This window comes from Pan paniscus, chromosome 4, assembly GCF_029289425.2.
Source record: "Pan paniscus chromosome 4, NHGRI_mPanPan1-v2.0_pri, whole genome shotgun sequence".
Classification (NCBI taxonomy): domain Eukaryota; kingdom Metazoa; phylum Chordata; class Mammalia; order Primates; family Hominidae; genus Pan; species Pan paniscus.
In genome coordinates, this window is record NC_073253.2 from 35,993,705 (window position 1) to 36,013,108 (window position 19,404).

The following is a 19,404-nucleotide window of genomic DNA, read 5'->3' on the forward strand; positions in this document are numbered from 1 at the left end:
ATTATACTTTTTTCTGAGAGATGGGGGTCTCACTATGTTGCCCAGACTGGTCTTGAACTCCTGGCCTCAAGTAATCCCCCTGGCTCAGCCTCCTGAGTTACTGGGATTACAGGCATGAGTCATGGCACCTGGCTTCATTATGCTCTTTAAACATGTCTGGGCAAAAAAGAATATGAAAGTATTTACTTATATAAAATATGTATTGTTAAGCTCTCTCTGACAAGTTAAAGACCATGAATTTTTTGTCCAGACTGGCTTAAACAATATGGGATCTGAATCTTTTGGTCACAGACATAAGAGCTGCAAGAGACCTGGAAGACTAGAAAGTCAAAATTATCAAAATTATTTAGAAACTATGAAAAAAAAGCATATATTTTCCAATCACCATATAAAACAGGATTTTTGCAATAACTGTGAGATATGCACTACTTTATAAAATTATGCACTATATTCTGGTAACTTTTTACCAGTACCAAGCTAAATCTTCATTTACCCTGTGTCCTTTCCTAAGGAAACTATTTGGAGAAGTTTTCCAGATAAAAGGGTTAGTCTCCAACATTCCAAAGCTATACTAAAATGATCACTTTTTTTTTTTTTTGAGATGGAGTCTCACTGTTGCCCAGGCTGGAGTGTGGTGGCATGATCTCTGGCTTACTGCAACCTCCACCTCCCAGGTTCAAGAGATTCTCCCATCCCAGCCTCCCAAGCAGCTGGGACTACAGGCGCATGCCATCACGCCTGGCTAATTTTTTTGTATTTTCAGTAGAGACGGGGTTTCACCATGTTGGCCAGATTGGTTGAACTCCTGACCTCAAGTGATCTGCCCACCTTGACCTCCCAAAGTGCTGGGATTACAGGTGTGAGCCACCATGCCCAGCCTAAAATGATCACTCTTTCAATTAGAGAAAGTCAAATAATAACCTTTGAAGTCAGTAAACTGTTATTTTAAAGCAAAATGTCATTTTTTACTTCATGTTCTTTATCCACTGTGGTTCACTCTATTGCCTATCAAGAATCTATCCAGTGCAATGGGGAAAACAAAGGGCGTGTTAGATAATGTCATGACTTGGTGATACAGTAACTCAGGTCTCTGAGTGTCTAGGACAGAATCCTACCCCTGCTCCATATTAGCTGCTTTTCCTTAGGTGATTTATGTCACTACCAGAAGCGTTGGTTCCCTTGCTTATAAAGGAGGATACAGGTCCACAATCCCTTATCTAGAACAGAGGTCAGACATGTTTTGAAATTCAAAGTTTTTTGATAATTTAGAGAATGGTGTTAAGTTGTATATACCATATATATCCTAATAAGCAAGATCTGAAACCATATCCCATAATAAGCAGTAATAGTTAAATGAATTGTCAAAGTGAGAATAAGATAATAAATAACTTCATGTTAGCTCAGGTCTGGTTTTGCCACCAAATGAAGTATGAAAATGATTCTAATTTTCTGAGCTCTCTGGATTTCATTTGACTACTGGGAGAATTAAAGAAGATAAAAAACAAAGAAAATTGTTATTTTTGTTACTCTTCTTGAAATGTTTAATCACAAAGCATTGACTTCACCAGCACAGCCGGGGACCACCTATCTCCACTCTTTCAAGGGGTGAGGCAGGACATGAACTGTGTATGCAATCTTAAGATGAGTGCCAGAGAAACCAAGAAGCCAGTGACCTTGGGCATGTTGATATGTAAACAAGGGAATATAGGATTATGTTACATAGGGAGGCATTTGTTTTTCCTTGCATATTTGATCTTCTCAGTCGCTTTCTTTTTAGGACTTAGTGTTTTGCATTTCCTATCTTTTCACCACCCTTCCTTATTTCACTACTCCTTCCCTCTGCAGTTCTGCCACCTCAGTTGCTGGGCTTGGGGTACAGGCACACAAGTGTAAATGGAGAGATTCTCCAAGGCTGGGTTTCCCTACTTCAGATTTAGATTAACACAGAAATGAAGACTGAAGAATACTGATTAAATTGCTATGAGCTAACACTTATCAACAAGGGAAGAGCTGGTATTAAGCCGGTATTAAGTTCAGCCTGAAGCTCTTAATACTGCTAGAAGAGTACACGGCTCTGTGGGCCATGGTCACCAAGGTTGCTCCTCTTCACCCCTCACCTGTACAGTTTCCTTTGCTATTCCGTCAGTCACTGCTTTAAACCTCTGCTGCACTCCCTTCTCAGACCACCAAGATCTACTCCTTGCCCACAACTTTTCTCGAAACTCTGAACATAAGGCCCCAATAGTCTCCCAATATTGGATGTCATGGAGTCATTTCTTTCTTCCTTTACCCTTCTGGAGCACCTGAGCCTACTGACCATCCTGTTGTGTGGAATCATCATCTTCACTTCTGTGACTTCGAGCTCTCCTGCTTCTTCCAACTTCGATTACCCTTTCTCTTTGATCCCGTTCTTCTGCACACACTTTCAAATGTTCCCCAGTGTTCTTTCCTTAGAGCCTTTCTCCTCGCACTACATCACAGCAGCTCAGTCTTTCATAACCTGTGCCCTTTACAATGCTTTCTCACCCCTAGCCAAGAACGTTTTGCTTCCTGAATTACAAATATTAAATACAATGAAGGTTTTTCTTCCTCAAACTATGTATCTATCCTGCTCCACCACCTTCCCTTGCTCTTTCCTATCAGCCTCCCACCTCCACCTCATCATTCCTAAGAACACCCTCCTCAGGCTGGGCACAGTGGCTCACACCTGCAATCCCAGCACTTTGGGAGGCTGAGGATTGCTTGAGCTCAGGAGTTTGAGACCAGCCTGGGCAACATAGTGAGCCCCTGTCTCTATAAAAAAATAAATAAAGAATCTCACTCAAAGCCGCTCAACTACATGGAAACTGAACAACCTGCTCCTGAATGACTGCTGGGTACATAACGAAATGAAGGCAGAAATAAAGATGTTCTTTGAAACCAACGAGAACAAAGACACAACATACCAGAATCTCTGGGACGCATTCAAAGCAGTGTGCAGAGGGAAATTTATAGCACTAAATGCCCACAAGAGAAAGCAGGAAAGATCCAAAATTGACACCCTAACATCACAATTAAAAGAACTAGAAAAGCAAGAGCAAACACATTCAAAAGCTAGCAGAAGGCAAGAAATAACTAAAATCAGAGCAGAACTCAAGGAAATAGAGACACAAAAAACCCTTCAAAAAATTAATGAATCCAGGAGCTGGTTTTTTGAAAGGATCAACAAAATTGATAGACCGCTAGAAAGACTAATAAAGAAAAAAAGAGAGAAGAATCAAATAGATGCAATAAAAAATGATAAAGGGGATATCACCACCGATCCCACAGAAATACAAACTACCATCAGAGAATACTACAAACACCTCTACGCAAATAAACTAGAAAATCTAGAAGAAATGGATACATTCCTCGACACTTACACTCTCCCAAGACTAAACCAGGAAGAAGTTGAATCTCTGAATAGACCAATAACAGGAGCTGAAATTGTGGCAATAATCAATAGTTTACCAACCAAAAAGAGTCCAGGACCAGATGGATTCACAGCCGAATTCTACCAGAGGTACAAGGAGGAACTGGTACCATTCCTTCTGAAACTATTCCAATCAATAGAAAAAGAGGGAATCCTCCCTAACTCATTTTATGAGGCCAGCATCATTCTGATACCAAAGCCTGGCAGAGACACAACCAAAAAAGAGAATTTTAGACCAATATCCTTGATGAACATTGATGCAAAAATCCTCAATAAAATACTGGCAAACCGAATCCAGCAGCACATCAAAAAGCTTATCCACCATGATCAAGTGGGCTTCATCCCTGGGATGCAAGGCTGGTTCAACATACGCAAATCAATAAATGTAATCCAGCATATAAACAGAGCCAAAGACAAAAACCACATGATTATCTCAATAGATGCAGAAAAAGCCTTTGACAAAATTCAACAACCCTTCATGCTAAAAACTCTCAATAAATTAGGTATTGATGGGACGTATTTCAAAATAATAAGAGCTATCTATGACAAACCCACAGCCAATATCATACTGAATGGGCAAAAACTGGAAGCATTCCCTTTGAAAACTGGCACAAGACAGGGATGCCCTCTCTCACCACTCCTATTCAACATAGTGTTGGAAGTTCTGGCCAGGGCAATCAGGCAGGAGAAGGAAATAAAGGGTATTCAATTAGGAAAAGAGGAAGTCAAATTGTCCCTGTTTGCAGATGACATGATTGTTTATCTAGAAAACCCCATCGTCTCAGCCCAAAATCTCCTTAAGCTGATAAGCAACTTCAGCAAAGTCTCAGGATACAAAATCAATGTACAAAAATCACAAGCATTCTTATACACCAACAACAGACAAACAGAGAGCCAAATCATGAGTGAACTCCCATTCACAATTGCTTCAAAGAGAATAAAATACCTAGGAATCCAACTTACAAGGGATGTGAAGCACCTCTTCAAGGAGAACTACAAACCACTGCTCAAGGAAATAAAAGAGGATACAAACAAATGGAAGAACATTCCTTGCTCATGGGTAGGAAGAATCAATATCGTGAAAATGGCCATACTGCCCAAGGTAATTTACAGATTCAATGCCATCCCCATCAAGCTACCAATGACTTTCTTCACAGAATTGGAAAAAACTACTTCAAAGTTCATATGGAACCAAAAGAGAGCCCGCATCGCCAAGGCTATCCTAAGCCAAAAGAACAAAGCTGGAGGCATCACACTACCTGACTTCAAACTATACTACAAGGCTACAGTAACCAAAACAGCATGGTACTGGTACCAAAACAGAAATATAGATCAATGGAACAGAACAGAGCCCTCAGAAATAACGCCGCTTACCTACAACTATCTGATCTTTGACAAACCTGAGAAAAACAAGCAATGGGGAAAGGATTCCCTATTTAATAAATGGTGCTGGGAAAACTGGCTAGCCATATGTAGAAAGCTGAAACTGGATCCCTTCCTTACACCTTATACAAAAATCAATTCAAGATGGATTAAAGATTTAAACGTTAGACCTAAAACCATAAAAACCCTAGAAGAAAACCTAGGCATTACCATTCAGGACATAGGCGTGGGCAAGGACTTCATGTCCAAAACACCAAAAGCAATGGCAACAAAAGCCAAAATTGACAAATGGGATCTAATTAAACTAAAGAGCTTCTGCACAGCAAAAGAAACTACCATCAGAGTGAATAGGCAACCTACAACATGGGAGAAAATTTTCGCAACCTACTCATCTGACAAAGGGCTAATATCCAGAATCTACAGTGAACTCAAACAAATTTACAAGAAAAAAACAAACAACCCCATCAAAAAGTGGGCGAAGGACATGAACAGGCACTTCTCAAAAGAAGACATTTATGCAGCCAAAAAACACATGAAAAAATGCTCATCATCACTGGCCATCAGAGAAATGCAAATCAAAACCACTATGAGATATCATCTCACACCAGTTAGAATGGCAATCATTAAAAAGTCAGGAAACAACAGGTGCTGGAGAGGATGTGGAGAAATAGGAACACTTTTACACTGTTGGTGGGACTGTAAACTAGTTCAACCATTGTGGAAGTCAGTGTGGCGATTCCTCAGGGATCTAGAACTAGAAATACCATTTGACCCAGCCATCCCATTACTGGGTATATACCCAAATGACTATAAATCATGCTGCTATAAAGACACATGCACACGTATGTTTATTGCGGCATTATTCACAATAGCAAAGACTTGGAACCAACCCAAATGTCCAACAATGATAGACTGGATTAAGAAAATGTGGCACATATACACCATGGAATACTATGCAGCCATAAAAAATGATGAGTCCATATCCTTTGTAGGGACATGGATGAAATTGGAAACCATCATTCTCAGTAAACTATCGCAAGAACAAAAAACCAAACACCGCATATTCTCACTCTTAGGTGGGAATTGAACAATGAGATCACATGGACACAGGAAGGGGAATATCATACTCTGGGGACTGTGGTGGGGAGGGGGGAGGGGGGAGGGATAGCATTGGGAGATATACCTAATGCTAGATGACGAGTTAGTGGGTGCAGCGCACCAGCATGGCACATGTATACATATGTAACTAACCTGCACAATGTGCACATGTACCCTAAAACTTAAAGTATAATAAAAAAGAAAAAAAAAATGTAAAAAATAAATAAATAAATAAATAAATAAATAAAATATTTTAAAAATCACCTGCTCAGTATGTTGTTCTGAGACCATCTCATACACTCTTATAAGACCCAGGTGCCCAATTGTCTCAACTGTCTCACAGCCATCTCTACCTGGATGCCCAAGACCTCTAATATGCAAGTCTAAAACTCAGCTTATCACCTCCCACCCATATGTGCTCTTCCTCTGGGTTTTCCATCTTGGTTGGTGACACCACCATCTACCTCAATGCCCAATCCAGAAACCAGAGGGTTGATAGAGAATGGCTCTTCCTCCCTCCTTCACCACATCACTAAATCCTACTAACTTTTTCTGCAAAGTGTCAGATCTAGACAGTTCAAGATTTGTCCATCTCTTACCCTGCACAGGCACTCACTTACTTCATAGTCTTAACCTCTCAACCTTATTGAGGTGGAGGATAATGACACCTTCCAATCAGAACCTTTCCATCTCTTCTCCCTCTAACCTATTTTTCATGCTGCCTTATCTTGCTAAAATGTGAATCTGTTCATACTACCCCTTTGCTTAACTTATACTACAGACAAAGCTCAGGCTTGTTAATGTGGTATGTAAAATTTCCTATAACTTGGTCCCCGCCCTGCAGCATGTCTTACAATGTAGAATGCTCTGACAAACCATGCTGTTTTCTGCTTCAGTGTCTTTGCTAAAAACTATTCTGTCCTGCTTGTAATTACCCCAACACCATCAATCTGGCCAATTTCTATTCAGATGTTAAAAGCCAGTACAAGTGTCATCTCTTCAGAGAAGCCTTTCCTCACTCCCTGCTCTTGCTGTTTTTGGCCGGCAGAACACTCATCTGTTCACCTGGTTTGCCTTCTCTAAAAGACTGGGAGGAGCAGGGACTATGCCTTGCTCATCTTTGTATCCTAAGTCTAACAATGTGCCTAGCATACTGGTGAATTAAAATGAAATCAGACTTTCAATTAAGTCTGAATTGCATAGCATTTTCAAAAACTTGCAGGTTTGCAAATTCCGAGTCTCAAAAGTACTGCACTATACACCTAAAAGTAATATATAAAATACTCCTAATATTCCTCAAAAATGTGCTCTTCTGAAATCTTATTTACTTTTCATTCTCCCCTAAAACTGTTCTATAGGACCTGCTGAAATCACTGCAATTTTTTTTTTTTTTTTTTTTTGAGACGGAGTTTCACTCTTGTTGTCCAGGCTGGAGTGCAATGGCGCCATCTTGGCTCACTGCAACCTCCACCTTCTGGGTTCAAGCGATTCTCCTGCCTCAGCCTCCCGAGTAGCTGGGATTACAGGCGCGTGCCACCATGCCTGGCTAATTTTTTGTATTTTTAGTAGAGACAGGGTTTCACCATGTTGGCTGGTCTCGAACTCCTGACCTCAGGTGATCCACCCACCTCAGCCTCCCAAAGTGCTGGGATTACAGGCATGAGCCACCGTGCCCAGCCTGCAATGTTTACCTGGTTGGTGCAGATTGGAACGTGAAATGAAGCTCACAACCAGGGCTGACACAGCAGTGGGTTTCAATTACCACTGTCATGGGGAAATAGCAAAGGCACATAATTATGTGAAAGCCAGGGCTCTGGATGGCAAGGTAACTGTTCTGTTGATGGACAATGTGATAGAAGGTCCTGGGTTCTTGACTTACTGTGGATACATGCCTGCCTGAGTTTCTTTAATGTGCAAGAGCTATCTATTTCAAAAAGCAAAGGTACTGATTTTCTGTGGAATGAGGAAGTGGTAGCCTTGGAATGTGGTGAAGAGCAGGAAGGTGGGTTCTCAGAGAACATGACATACTTTTATAATACTTGAGCTTAAAGCGAATCAGTACCACACAGTCATCAGTTTGGTCTAGGTTGGAGAGCTAGTTCCAGATTCCAACTCTACACTTACAGTGACTAGAAACAGCTCCACGATAGTTAACATCTGGACTAGAGTGCAAAACATTTTTTAAGACACAGGAAGAATCACATTTCCACAAAATGAGTCATTCCAAATATCAAGAATCAAACATTCTGAAATGTAATCAAAGTTAAATAAAGAAATAACAATCTATAAAATTCTTTAAGGTCAGAATCAGGGCTTGTAAAAAACATCGCTGGGCCTCCTTAAATAAAAAGGGAGCCAGGAATCACATTATCAGGGATCCTGTAGTCGAGGCCTTTAGCAGAGTCACCATTAGTGTTTCTAGAGGTAAAGAGAACATCACTATTGGCTGTTCCAATGTGTTTAAGAGGGCAATTCTCAGAGCACTATAAACGCATTGAGCACTGATAAGAGATAGTGCTTACTTAGTTTTAAAACATAAGCAAGTTTTAAGGACAAAACAGATGAGATTAGTAGATACGGATAAAAGACTAAATAATGAACAAAAGCAATATTTAAATACCTTTTTATTTCTGAGGTAGGATTTCTTGGCAGAAACCCGTCCACGTCTTGCTTCCAGCTGGCGTGCTTTCTGCTGAAGTTTCTGCAGCTCTTCTCTCTGTAAGTACGCAGATGCTGCCGTCTCTTCCTTCTCCAGCATGGCCTCCATGCTTTCGTAAGTGTCATAGTATACCACTTCATCTCTTTTTTCTGTTACAGAACAGCAAAAAAGAGTAGTGGTAAAGAATATGGGCTAGGGTTTGGACAGAACAAGGTTCTAATCTCATTACTGGCTCTGCAACCTCAGGCAAAGCCATTATCTCTTAAGCTTCTTTGTAAGTGGTGATTATTATTTAATACACCTCATAGAGTGAATGTATGCAAAGTGTTTAGCAGTATCTGGCAAACAGTAAGTGCTCAATAAATGCTAGAAATCACCCCCCCACACTCTATCCCTACAGAAAACAATTTTTTAAACGTCTTAACAAAAGAAACATATCTAGTCCATAAGTATTTTCTCATGTATTCAATCTTTGGTGAACTTATGTGGTTAAATGCACGCCATACCTGATATAAGTCTTTTGATGCTTTCTAGTTGCGCTGTCAATAGTAACTCTTCACACTTCAAGATTTCAAACTGTACTTCATACAACTGAAGTTGCAGGTCATAATAATCAGCTTCTAACTGATCCAATCGTGCTATCGCTTCTGTACCACCCCGCAAACTCTGCATCTGCATTGAAAATACAAATTAAAAAATTTCTAGCTGGTGGGGACAAGAAAATTGAGTTAGTATTAAAAATTAATACTAATCAGATAGCATAAACCTATTAAGTAATTGCTCTCAGAAAGAAACTTGTAGGCATGGAATCTAGACTTTAAAAAAAATATATATATATATATAAAACAGTAATAATCAAGTCATTATATGGTGGAAGTAGGCAAACATGGTAAAAATAAGGTTTTAATGTTTATGTTATACTTATGCATATTTATGATAATAATATATGTATCATCTGGATATAAATGCTTTCCCTCTCAAAAGTGGATGCTAAGTTATGTAGTTGTTCTTTTCACAGAGATATATGAAAATGACGGGGCCATTCTCAGATATTTACAAGAATGGTAAAAGCTGGTTAATGCCACATATCTGGGGTTTTGCTTTGTTCCATAGTCACAGACTGGCTAGGTTCTGGGATCTGCTGACTGTAGAGTGAGGTGAGAATATGTGACTGGAACAGCAGAAGACAATTGCTTTAGATGGAAATCCTTGCAATCCGTAAGGTGTCACTTTAGGTAAATGTAATCAACGTCCTAGGCTGAACTTAAAGTGAGATCCAGAAATTTCTGGGCATGGCTCATAAAGTGAAGGATGGTCTTCTGTGAGGTTTGCTTGGTTGGTCAGTTCTCAGTGCTGGAGTGGGAAAATTTTTGCCAGGAATGAAGGAAACCACCAAGGGGAAAGTGTACTTTAGATAACTGGTTCCTAACCCTACTATTTCTATGGCTTTCTATTTGGCTGTACGGAAAAAGGCAGATAAAAGAAGCCAAAGGAATGGCTTTTCAAGAGTCAGTGAGATGTGAAGGACAAGCATAGTTCTCTAGAGTGAGACAGTAAGCATTCTTCCAAGAACATAGCACCACTGCTTTGGTAGTTTAAAGGTTCATGCTTAGCAGCTCCAGGAAAGCCCTGATACGGGCATCAGTGTGCCCTCAGAGCCAAAGGAGCAATAGTGAGGAGCCCTGGATTCAAGTGGCTTCCCAAGGAGTGACCTTCAAAGGAGGAGACGAGAGGAACAAAAGGGAAAATTATTAGGAGTATTGTTTACGAGCTCATGTGAGACATCACTGGGGTCCCAGAATACCAAAGAAATACTTGACTGGCTGTCAGGGACAACCCACAGGGAAAAAGACAGTGAATTCTTGTTTTCCTAAATGATCCCTTTTGTCTGGCGAGGTTGGTAAAACCTGTCAGCACATAAAAAGAATACGTTTTAAAGAAAATTCCAGCTTTTGCTTTACATTCTAGATATCTACACAGTCTTACCCAATAATTAGAATATTTTTCCTTAAAATATAATTTCAAATCCCTTTCACAAGAATTTTGAACTGAAAAGCAATGGTTAGGCTCCAGTCTAAACATGCAGTGGTAAAAATTTAAAAATAACCAGGTGAATTAAATACAGTGGTACTTTGTTTTATGAATATTTTATAAACGGATACTTAATAGATTATCTAAGTGTAAGACTGTGAGTGATCCCGCTGTGTTAGGAAATATTTTATGGGTGACAAACAACGTATATAACCCCAAAGTGGGTTTAATTATAGCAGCTAGGGAGGGGAATGTGAACAATATGAACTGTTGTTTTTGTCCTAAGTCATAAAATAAGAAACAAGGAATAATGTCTACCTTGAGACTCGTGGACTCGCCACTTTAGATGATAAACATCCCTTTTCATACTCTCTTGGGGCTCTTGCCCAGCTCTGCAAACACAGCTGTAGGATATACATTGTTCCAGTATCTGCACCCACACTCTCTATTACCACAGCATACAAACAGGTAAGATATCTAATGTTAGAAGGCTTTATTCTCAAGTGGGGAATCGTTAAGTTAAAACCTTAGTGTAAACCAGTCTAAAAACCTTAATCTAAGATTACTTTCCAGTGATATTGTTCAGATCCAGGCAGTGAGTTCATTTTCACTACTCTGGTTCTACCCAACTAAGTGACCATTTTCTGCTACGTTCATGATGCTCTGCTAAGTTCTTCCCCTAGCACTCTGTAAGTTTCTCTCTCCTGCCCAATCTCTTGGCTAAGGAAAAAGGTTGAAAGTCCCCCAGTGACATGCCTTTACGCTGTCAGCTTTCTCAACCACAAAGAGAACAGTACTCTGACTGCAGCCCAGAGCCAGGGTACTTTAAAAGCACTTGAGAAGCACAGTGCTACCAGCACACACTCAATATCAAAAATCAAACTGAGAAAGGAAGTAGGTATTCTCTTACAAGCAGTGACCTCACCCTCAATTTTTTGGTTCGGTGAGTTCTATCTAGACCAAGAGTCCAGACGTGGATTTGCCAAGGGCTGTGGTCTAAAGATAACCAAAACCTCATCAGAGGCAGACAAGCAGTGAAGGAGTCTGTTAAATCCCAACCTCTGAAAGGACAAACAATAGGTCAGTGGTGGACTTTGGGAAAAGCTAAAGGGTTGTAGAACCAGAACATACAGGACTTTTATGAGATCAGCAAAGGAAAAAAGGATGCTATGACTCAGAGAAATCTGTGAGGGCAAAATAATACTCTGAGGTCTATCTAATCTTCAATGTGGAGGCAAAATCCTTAGTATAAGGCATGAAGAGGTATGGAGCGGGCACCGTGCTCCAAATTTCCTCCCTGTTTTAACATCTGAAATTTCCAGACTGAGTTTTCCTGTCCTCAGCTGACAGCCACAGAACTAAGAGAAACAGAATCCAGGGTGAAAAGAGAACTAATTCCAGATAATGGAGCAGTGCAGGGAAGGTGGGTGCCACAATGGGGTGTCTTTTTTATACCTGAGAGCAGTGCTTCCCTGGGCAAGAAGAAAGAAGCCCTGAAAGTAGTTTAAATACTCAAAGGAAAAATTGGCCACCTTAAAATTTAACTTAGCTCAACTTTTACTCTCCTAAACATACTTCAAGTATCAGGATACCAGTACCCCAAACCAAATTGTAACCTCCCAATGTGATCCAGGTAATGACTAGCAAAGTTTGAGCTAGACTCAATTCTCCTGATTCCTACAAGAGTGCTCTTTCCACTAGAAAAAATTAGGGATTACCAGCCCAAAAAGACGGAAAAATATCAAAGTGTTATTGTTATTGTTTTACAGCAAATCTAGTAAGGGGATGAAGTACCAATTCATGTCCATACATCCATGTAAGTACAACATACCCTGCTGACTCCACAATCATTCTCACCATGTGTAATAATGATAAAGTAGTTTTCATGTATACCTATTTTGACTGTACTTTATCATGAAACCAGATGGCACTTTTTGCAAACTATGCAAATGAATTATGCCCTTGTTCTGCCTTTTACCCTACTGTGCTAGAAAATTCCAATGACATTAGAGGAACTATTAAAAGAGCTACCTGTGGACTGAATCATTCATTCAAAAAATACTCACTGAGCATCCACCACTGTTTGAGTTACAGAAAATATGCAGTCAACAAGAAATGAAATGAGGGTTCGAAAATAAGTCATAGCTGGGCATAGTGGCATGTGCCTGTAATCCTAGTGACTTAGGAGGCTGAGACAGTAGGGACTCTGAGTCCCAGGAGTTTGAGCTTGTGGTGAGCTATGATCGTGCCACTGCACTCCAGCATCGGTGACAGGGCAAGGCTATATCTTTTTTTTAAAGGGTCATAAAAACCTTGGACAGCATAAGGCGAATGACGTTAAGGGCAAGTTTTCAACCAAAACTAGCCCTATTATGTAGAAAGAATGAACATGAGAATTAGTAACAGACAAGCCTGAGTATAAATACAGGTTTCACCAGTAACAACTGCACAAATATGGGTAACACAAGTTGACAGAATTATCTGAATTCCACATGTCAGAAATCCTGGAAAATGGAAAATTCCCATAATTTAATGTCAAACCAAATCTCACAATCCATTTGTGGAAAAATGTGATCTGAATTTTTCATAAACTATTTTTAATCCTTAGGTATTCCATTTAATGTGATCATGTGTTTCATTAGTGGACTAATAACACTTGTCTGAAGTTATATGCTCTATCTTACCTTTCTAAAATCTAAAAAAACCCTGGGATTCTGAAATATATCTGTCTTCAGGGAATTCAGATAATGGTTTTGGGCTTATAGCATAAAAGGTTATGTTTGAGAATTTAACAAGATAATACACATAAAGCACTAAGGACAGGGACTAAAACATTTTAAACTTTAACTGCTGCCAAAACAGAATTCATATGGTGAAAACAGAATTTAATATAAACTAAGGCCTTTAGAGTGGAACCTACCTTTTTGTATTTAGACTCTTTGAAATATATAGTGTGCACCTATGGAATAATCTACTTATTGACAAATGAAATGAAAACTAAAAACCAATCTCCTTGCCTGGACAAGGACCTCAAAAACCCCACCTCAGCTCAGACTCAGGCTGTGTCTACCACATCACAGCTTCTTACTATTGGAAGTTTCTGGCAAGGCCCATACAAAATGTCACATCACCTAGTCAACAGCATGCTTTGTGAACCCTGAAATGTTGGTTGAGGCAAGTAAACAACTTAAGCATGGAAATTATGTATCTTTTTCTTCTCTGTATTCCCTTCTGGGATACTGGCACAAAACATAACATACAATTATAGTAATAATCACTAATATTTATCCAGGTCTTACTCTATGTCAAGTGCTATAGCAAATGCTTTATATGCATTAACTCATGAAATCATAACATCCCAGAAGGTATATAATATTTACATTTCAAAGACAGGTTAAGGAACTCACTGAAGCTTTCCTAAAGAGTTAAGTTTGCAGAACTGAGATCTATAGAGGTGCTCTGTTCAGTAAGGTAGCCACAAGCCACATGTGGTTATTTAAATTTAATTTAAAATGCTGTTCCTCTGTTGCATAAGCCTCATTTCAAAAGCTCATTAGCCACATATGGCTGAAAACTACCCTACTGGAGAGGGTAAACATAGAAAATTTCCATGATTACAGGGCGTTCTGCTGGACAGCACTGTCCAAATCCTAAGCTCATATCCACCATGGTATATAATCAATGCTCAATAAATACTTGACGAATTAAAACTGAAAGAGGGGAATATAACCTTAGTTAATCATAATTTAGCTACATGCTTGTAGGAGAAAGACAAAAATAAGTAGCTAATCTTCAAGACTAGTATGTATTCATTATTCTATTAGATTATGTATGTTCAGAGAAATTATCAAGGAATTATAAATAGATGGGGAATTGTTAAAATCCTCTGCCAGGGAAAGAAAGCACACTGATATACCTTTTTTTTTTTTTTTTTTTTTTGAGACAGAGTTTCACTCTTGTCGCACAGGCTTGAGTGCAGTGGCATCATCTCGACTCACTGCAACCTGTGCCTCCTGAGTTCAAGCTATTCTCCTGCTTCAGCCTCCCGAGTAGCTGGGATTATAGGTGCTCACCACCACATCTGGCTAATTTTTGGTATTTTTAGTGGAGACAGAATTTCGTCATCTTGGCCAGGCTGGTCTCGAACTCCTGACCTCAGATGATCCGCCCGTCTTGGCCTCCCAAAGTGCTAGGATTACAGGCATAAGCCACTGCGCCTGGCCCTGATATACTTTTTAAAGTCTTTCAGCCACACGAATTGGAATCTAAAGGGTTTTCTGGTTAATCCCGGTTAACCACAAAATAGAAGTCTACAATTTCATCCAGATGTTTCATGATTTGCTTCATGATGGCTTTATTTATTTCATTTCATTTTAATTTAATTTTATTTTATTTTAGACGGAGTCTCACTCTGTCACCCAGGCTGTTGGAGTGCAGTGGCACAATCTCGGCTCACTGCAGCCTCTGCCTCCCAGGTTCAAGCGATTCTCCTGCCTCAGCCTCCAGAGTAGCTGGGACTACAGGAGCACGCCACCCACCTGGCTAATTTTTTGTATTTTTAGTAGAGACAGGGTTTTGCCATATTGGTCAGGCTGGTCTCGAACTCTTGACCTCAGGTGATCTACCCGCCTCAGCCTCCCAAAGTGCTGAGATTACAGGCGTGAGCCACCATGCCCAACCTCATGATGGCATTTTAATTTTATCACCATCTATTTCAATTAATAACTATATAGAAAATCTCCTTATTTCAACATTAATCCTTATTTTAATAACACTTCTAGCATATACTCTACTCCTAATCCTGTGTGGTTGTATGTATTTTAATCTTGTCCAATAGTTTAAAACAAAAAACGTAAGCTATATCTGATAACCTGGATTAACAATATAGAACTGAAAATAAAGACTTACTTGCATGGTCAGATTATGCTATTATTTCCAAATCTAGATGGGGAGTATACTACTGAAAGAGTAGAATAAAGTAGCTACAACTAGTTAAACTCACAAAGGATTCTTTCACAGGTATTGGGCTAAAAACCCAGTATTTTCAGCAGTTTTGATGAGGAAATCAGAACATGGGCAGTCATTCTGAAATAAGAGGCTCAGATATAGATGATTTGAGAACCTACTAAAATTGTGTGCAAAATTGCATATATATGTACATTACTCTGAGTACAGGGTTGTCATATTCTTAAAGGGGCAAGAATGACCTAAAAGGGGTAAGAATGATTATAATTAAGACTCAGCGCCAGACGCAGTGGCTCACACCTATAATCTCAGAACTTTGGGAGTCCATGACATGAGGGGTCTCCTGAGGCCATGAGTTAGAGAACAGCCTAGGCAACACAGCAAGACTCTGTCTCTATTTTAACTAACTAAATTAATTAAAAAAAAAAAAAAGTTAAAGTTAAAAAGTTAAAGGGGGTATAAATTAAAAGGAACAGTATCAACTCCTAAGAGCAGTTAATTCTTTCAAGTCAAACAGAATTTTGCCTGCTTAGGTAATATTTAATATTTCAGTGTTAATTCAGAACATTTATTTCAAGTACGGTATTACGCTTGTGGCAAATATTCTGAAATACTTTACATTTAATTTTTAAATTAAATTTAAATTAAAAACATTTTCATTTTTAGGGTTGTCTTAATTTTGTCACATCAAGAACTTTGTTTTAAAAATAACCTATGGGGACAAATCACAGGGTAGTACTGTTTTGCAAAACCTCTACTGGCAAAGCACTGTTCTGGAATGGGCTTAATAATTCACATTTACTCTCTTTCTCATGAGTAATGTGGGCATGTTAAATTAATGCTAATAAAATTGGTACATCACCACACATAGATACAAAGCACAATACCTATCTAAATTATACACAAAACAAGCATAAACCTGGCAAGAATGACAGCTGGCAGTTTTAACAAATACTGTGAAGAATTCAAATACAATCCAGACTATTACATTAATGGGACAGCCCCAGGGAATAGGACCCCCCCCACTCCCCAAGATAATCATCTCAAACTCTCAGGACCCATTTCATGCTCGTTTTTCCTCTACTACTCTAGACCAACTACAGTAAGAGTAGTCAGAAATCTTACCCTCCCCTGCTCTCTTAGGCAGCTGTCCACTGACAGAATAACTCAGTGTTAGCCAGGTTAGAACAATAATGCTAGATAATATAATGAAGATGGGCTGGGCATGGACCTTAACTCCAGCACTTTGGGAGACAGATGCAGAAGGACTGCTTGAGCCCAGGAGTTCAAGATGAGCCTGGGCAATATAGGGAGACCTCGTCTCTACAAAAAATAAGTAAATAAATAAAAATTTGCAAGGTGTTGGGGGGGTGCGTGCCTGCTACTCAGGAGCCTGAGGTAGGACTGCTTGAGCCCCAAGAGGTCAGGGCTGCAGTGAGTTGTGATCGCACTCCAGCCTGGGTGACAGAATGAGACACTGTTTCAACAACAACAACAAAGATGAAGATAAAGGTGGTACTCTATTATAAGCAAAAAGAGGGACTTAAGTTTAAAAGTTCTAGAATTTAAGACAACTCCAGAGAGCCAGTAACATGAGGGGAACAAGCTAATTAGAAAAGGATATTATAGTAGAAATGCCTCAGGGGAACATGAGATGGGGATGAAATCCAAGCACAGCGATTCTGAATATAAAGTGTGAACAATTTCCCGGATAAGCCAAGTTCCAATTTTACCTTCTAATAACCAGCAAATAAAAATAAGGGGGAAATGAAATAATGATAAAAATCCATCAACAAAAAGTGTATATGAGCATAAGCACTTCAAAAATGTCAATGAGAACCATCTTGCTGTACAACCTAAGCCAAAAAAGTACATATTTTACATAATGCTGTATTCTTATAACTAAAGCAGAGATGATGATTTGTTCTTCTCTAGCAACTAAATTGTGCTACTTTAATAAATATGTACTGTGTTTTCAAGCCAATGAGGGCAACCCACAAAATGGGTATGAATATTTATAACTGTCAATAGTAAAAAAGGATAGACAGTGACTGTAGCGGGTACAGAGGAGGTGGGAGATGGGGGAGACCAGTGTGTTCCAGTAGGAATAAAATGGGAAGTTCCAAAATGTAATGGTATAAAAGCATTATATAATCAATCCTAACAAAATGCCACTGCCTTAGAAATTTTACTGAATTTCTCTGGTCAGTGATACTTTCTTAATAATTGCTGGAAAGCTTTACGTTTTTACAGTATTAAAAACTTTACAGCAACTAAGAAATTCTGATGCTGGCCCCTCTGATCAACAGTGCAGTGCTGCCAACCATCACACTGTGATGCTGTGAAATACGCTACGTCTAACTCTTCTAATGACAACTTAAGTCACAGGACCTATTCTAAGTGTTTTCATCTCATGAAGATGGCATAAAATCACTGTCTATCGAATAAAAAAATGTCTTGTGCAAAGATTAAAATGACAAACTGTAACTTTTTCTGATTTTATTTTTCTGATGATTTTTGTTACCTCTTCCTTTAGTGCATGTTTCCGCTGTTCCAAGCATATCTCTTTAGCTCTCATCATCTGCAAAGTTTCCTTAGAAACTGCATACTGGAGTTTTTCCATCCGTTCAGCAGCCGCTGCCCATGATGCTTTACCAAATTTCTTCTGATCAGCTCGCATTCGATCATACACAGCTATTAATAATTTTTTAAAGAGAAATTAAGACAAATAACAACTTAATACTGAAGCATTTGAAAAAGATTTCACTGACCACACAAAGAGAAACAAATCCTGCTGTCATGATAAACTGCTCATAACTTTTTTCTTTTTTTCTTTTATGAGATGGAGTCTCGCTCTGTTGCCCAGGCTGGAGTGCAGTGGCGCGATCTCAGCTCACTGCAACCTCCGCCTCCCGGGTTCAAGCAATTCTCTGCCTCAGCCTCCCGAGTAGCTGGGATTACAGGCACCCACCACCATGCCCGGCTGATTTTTGTATTTTTAGTAGAGATGGGGTTTCACCATCTTGGCCAGGCTGGTCTTGAACTCTTGACCTCGTGATCCACCTGCCTCGGCCTCCCAAAGTGCTAGGATTACAGGCGTGAGCCACCGTGCCCGGCCGACATTTCTAAAACATAATTTGAGAGTATCTTAGATTCTAATGTCTTCAATCTGTCCTCAGAAATAACGTTCTGCAGTTAAAACACTTATAAAATTAGCTTTCAGAAACTTTAAAAATACTCTCACATGTCCGGTGTTATTAACTTTCAAAGTTTCCAGGAAAGCATTAATTCTGTGAGGTTTTATGGTTTTTTCCTCAGTATGTTAGTAGAAACACAATTATTTACTATTCATATTTAAATTATATATATTTAAATATATGTATCTATGAAAAGACTGATAGGATGTGCCTTAATTTGCTAATAGTGGTTTTCTCTAATTGCTGGGATTATGAGTGATCTTTATATACTTTTCTATGTAATTTTTCTGAACATAAAATACTTAACCACTCATTTTCAAAAATACCTAAAGGATAAATTTACTGAGAAACCTACCTTTTTGAGCTTTAGCTGTTATTTCAAAGTACTTGACAGTAAGATCTTGAATAGACAGTACAGCCATGTGAGCTTTCCGCTGCCAATCAGCATCTTCTTTTTGTAGACTCTCAATTCTTCGAGGTCCCAGATAATCATTCTCCATGGAAATCTTCAGAGAGAAAAAGAAAAAATTAAGAAGTTCAAGTCTTTCTTCTACTCATTCCTCAAACATTTAAAGTTTATATACCACAAAGAATACTTGTTCTTCCCTGCTCAAGAGGAT

At 39.1% G+C, this 19,404-nt stretch overlaps 1 protein-coding gene across 2 annotated transcripts in view; it reads right to left on the reverse strand.

The window, feature by feature from the left end:
• The window catches only part of JMY (junction mediating and regulatory protein, p53 cofactor), a 97,714-nt gene that overhangs the window by 21,139 nt on the left and 57,171 nt on the right, over window positions 1-19,404 (reverse strand). For both annotated transcript variants that reach the window (XM_024928821.4, XM_024928820.4), the window contains exons 3-6: window positions 19,140-19,290; window positions 18,112-18,281; window positions 9,098-9,263; window positions 8,553-8,740 (exon numbers count right to left, since the gene is read on the reverse strand). In XM_024928821.4, the coding sequence (XP_024784589.2) occupies window positions 8,553-8,740; window positions 9,098-9,263; window positions 18,112-18,281; window positions 19,140-19,290 (675 nt within the window). The remainder of the gene's footprint in view (window positions 1-8,552; window positions 8,741-9,097; window positions 9,264-18,111; window positions 18,282-19,139; window positions 19,291-19,404) is intronic.